Raw genomic sequence first — 3,297 nt, 5'->3', positions numbered from 1 at the left:
CGATTGCGTACCTCTCCAGTAAAACACTTGCCGGAGCCTCGATACAAGTTTCAGGGTGCCCTATTCACCATCAAATCTAACGCATCTAACAGCACAGTAGCCATTCTTCCCAGTTTGGTGAACCGCCGTAGCGCGAAACACCACAGAATCAATTTTCCCACGAATGTCGTCTTTCGTCACATCATCGAGATTTTGTACTACTTTTGGCTTGATTTCCATTTCGGTTACAAGAGAAAGTGGTACCGTTTAAGCACATGTAATTACTACCGTGCCCAACCTAAACACAAAGTTCGAAAGCATGTTTCGTCTTAGAAAAACCGAGTGATTGTTTAATGTCGGACCTATTTCTGTACAAATGACTAATTTGTAGCAAAAACGCTGGACGATTAGGGTAAACCTTCTGGAATTCTAGATTACTATTTGATGATTTCATTTTACTTTACATTAATGTTTATAGAGAACGTTGGGCACTTGACCAATGTGTTCCAACCTGGACACGGCAGACTAGTACTAATAATTCAACTTTTGAGCACTAAGTCCAATCAATTCATTGAACCAGTGACGTATTATACATAACACAAAACACAGTACTGTACGTTAAAAAGCTACAACTATTCTCATGCTACTCTCGCTCGTACTACCTTATATTTAAATTAGAGCGCAAACACAAAACAACAACAACCGGCTACTGGTCAGCCATAGCAATCTGCTATCACTTTATATTAACTAATCAGTTAATCAGCCGCTTTATATAGAGAGAGAACTATCCTAGATTTGAGTTCTAGCCACAATCGATCACGGCAATGTGGCAATTTTTAGTGATTCAGTTGATTTTTCTTCTAACTTTGCAAGCTCATTCGACGACGCCGCAGGACGAAAAGCTGGTGCATGCATTTTTGCGCGGCATGTCCAATATGCTGGGTGTCGGAGACCAACTGTCGCCGCTGCAGCCGATCGACAAGGAAGTGATATTCAACTGCACCAGTAACCGATCGGACGACTTCTTTCAGCCGGTGCTGCTGGACGATCCCGACCTATTACAAAAGTTGGACCTTCAAAAACCGATTGCTTTCATCATTCATGGTTGGAACAGCTCATCCAGTGAACCACATTTCCAGGATATGGCCCACAATTACAGCCGGTTCGTGAACTGTAACATCTGTTTGGTGGATTGGACCAATCTGTCTCGCTATGAATACGATGTTGTCATTCTGCAAAGCCTGCAAATGGTAGTTGCATATTTCACAAGGTTTTTGCGATTCTTAAACACCAACGGAATAAGTTATGCAAATGTGACGCTTGTTGGACACAGTTTGGGGGCACAGATCAGCGGTTTGGTGGGGAAGAGCCTGAACGGAGCTATTGGGCAGATTTTCGCGCTTGATCCAGCCGCTTTGCTTTTCACAACGCCTAAGGATGTGGGAGTAAACAACCGGCTCGTTCCGACTGATGCACAGTACGTGCAGGCCATTTTCACCTCCAAAGGAGAACTGTCCATGGAAATCGGTGCCGGGCATCAAAACTTCTGGATGAACGACGACGGCAAACATCCGCAGCCTGGATGCAAAAGTTTGGCAAAGAATAAAGGCTTGCTCGAGCGGTTCTTCGGTAGGTATTTTATGTTTGGTGCTGCATGGCTGTGATTACGACTGCGAAAAAGTTTATCTCCTCTTCAGAGCGACTGGTTTGCAGTCACATGATGGCGGCGGTCTACTTTACGGCAGCACTTGACCCAGCAGTGAATTATACTATGAAGCGGTGTTTCGCATACGGGATGTACCAAATCGGGTTGTGTTTCGGCAAAAAGGACGTTGTTGGGATCCATGCAAAACGGTAAATCCGCTTGATCATTGGTGGGATGCGTTGAATGATTGGCTGTATTTTTTTATATTTCAGATTTTTGGGCGATTTTTACGGCAGTGTTGATCTGGTTTTTCCATATGGTTCATAAAGCTATTAAATGATAGACAACATAAAGTGAAAACATTGACACCACGAACGGAAAAAAGTTAGTATTTGTAATTGGCTCTTCAAACATTATTTAACTTCACTGAACTTCCATTCCGAATACAAAGTTAATGTTACAGTTTCACTGCATCAGTCGGATTTCAGTGCCATCGGTACTTGCTTTTAATTGAAAGCCACGGTATTAAGTTTCGTTGATCCAATTACTCCGGTTCTTTTGTTTCCACTTACATTATATTTTCATTTCCCATCGCCATCAGCGGCAGCATAGGGGAACTGTGGGTAAGACGAACAGGGTGGGTAAGACGGACAGGTGGTTGATTCTACCAGTTAAGCATTAAAATTCGTAAATGTTTTGATGGGCATCCAACCATCTTGCTATCTCATGATGTCTGAACGTTTCAATCATCATTTAGAACTTTCCAATTTTGATAAAGTACAGAAAAACTAAAAATTGGACATGATTCTGCGTTTGGATGTAACTTTTTTCCATCGGAATTAAGCTTTTTGAGTGGTTTAATTCCAAAATGTTGCCCATAGCATGAAGTATTTCGATTTAATACCTTTTCAAGTTTCATCTGCATTGAAATAATACGTAATTTTATTTGCGTATGAAAAATTGTGAACTCTTTAAAAAAATGTATAATGATGGGGTGAAATGGACAACTGCTAGTGTGGGTAAGATGGTCAGTGAACATATTATAATAAAATTGTTGATTTTGCCTGTTAGTGATATCTCAAGCATATAAATGAAAATTTAACCGGCAAACGTGAATTTCAAACAAATTAGCAGCGGCCAGGCATGAAACAGTTTTTGGAATGCTTATTCATATTGCCACTGCCAAACAACTTTCTATTGGCTGCCTCTAGTGGGAGGGGGTGGACTGCCCCCTTCATTTTTTTGCACGCTACACCACCATATTTTACGTATTCAATTTGTTAAGGGTCAATAATAATAATATGCGCTCAGTTGGGGCGATTTACAATACCTGTCCATCTTACCCCCACACATTGTCCGTTTCACCCGCAGAACTAAAAAAGTTCACTTTTTCGGACCATTTTTAAAACTCAAAATACACATTGAAAAACATTTTTTGTTAAATATTTCACTAGCTGCTTTTGTAAACAATATGTTGAACTGAAGTAAACTGTATTTAGGTTTTATAAATCATAAGTCCTCTGTATTATATTAGCTGTTCTTCTTAACCTGTTCGTCTTACCCACAGTTCCCCTACCCAGTGCAAAATGCATTTTACTCTCTCCAGCGATTTCGCCGTTGCACACAATTCTGCAATTCCGGCTACTGGCCGGATATGATCACTGGAAGTGAAA

The 3,297-nt window shown here is 40.9% G+C and overlaps 1 protein-coding gene across 1 annotated transcript; it reads left to right on the top strand.

Moving 5' to 3' along the window:
* Positions 1–793: 793 nt before the first annotated feature.
* LOC128743765 (phospholipase A1-like) lies at positions 794–2,021 on the top strand. The gene is made up of 3 exons (XM_053840425.1): positions 794–1,608; positions 1,677–1,833; positions 1,897–2,021. Exons 1-3 carry the CDS (start codon positions 804–806, stop codon positions 1,949–1,951), a joined length of 1,017 nt encoding a protein of 338 aa, XP_053696400.1. The 5' UTR covers positions 794–803; the 3' UTR covers positions 1,952–2,021.
* The last annotated feature ends 1,276 nt before the right edge of the window (positions 2,022–3,297 follow it).

Source organism: Sabethes cyaneus, chromosome 3 (genome assembly GCF_943734655.1).
Source record: "Sabethes cyaneus chromosome 3, idSabCyanKW18_F2, whole genome shotgun sequence".
Lineage (NCBI taxonomy): Eukaryota > Metazoa > Arthropoda > Insecta > Diptera > Culicidae > Sabethes > Sabethes cyaneus.
This window is presented reverse-complemented; position numbering and strand designations above follow the sequence as displayed.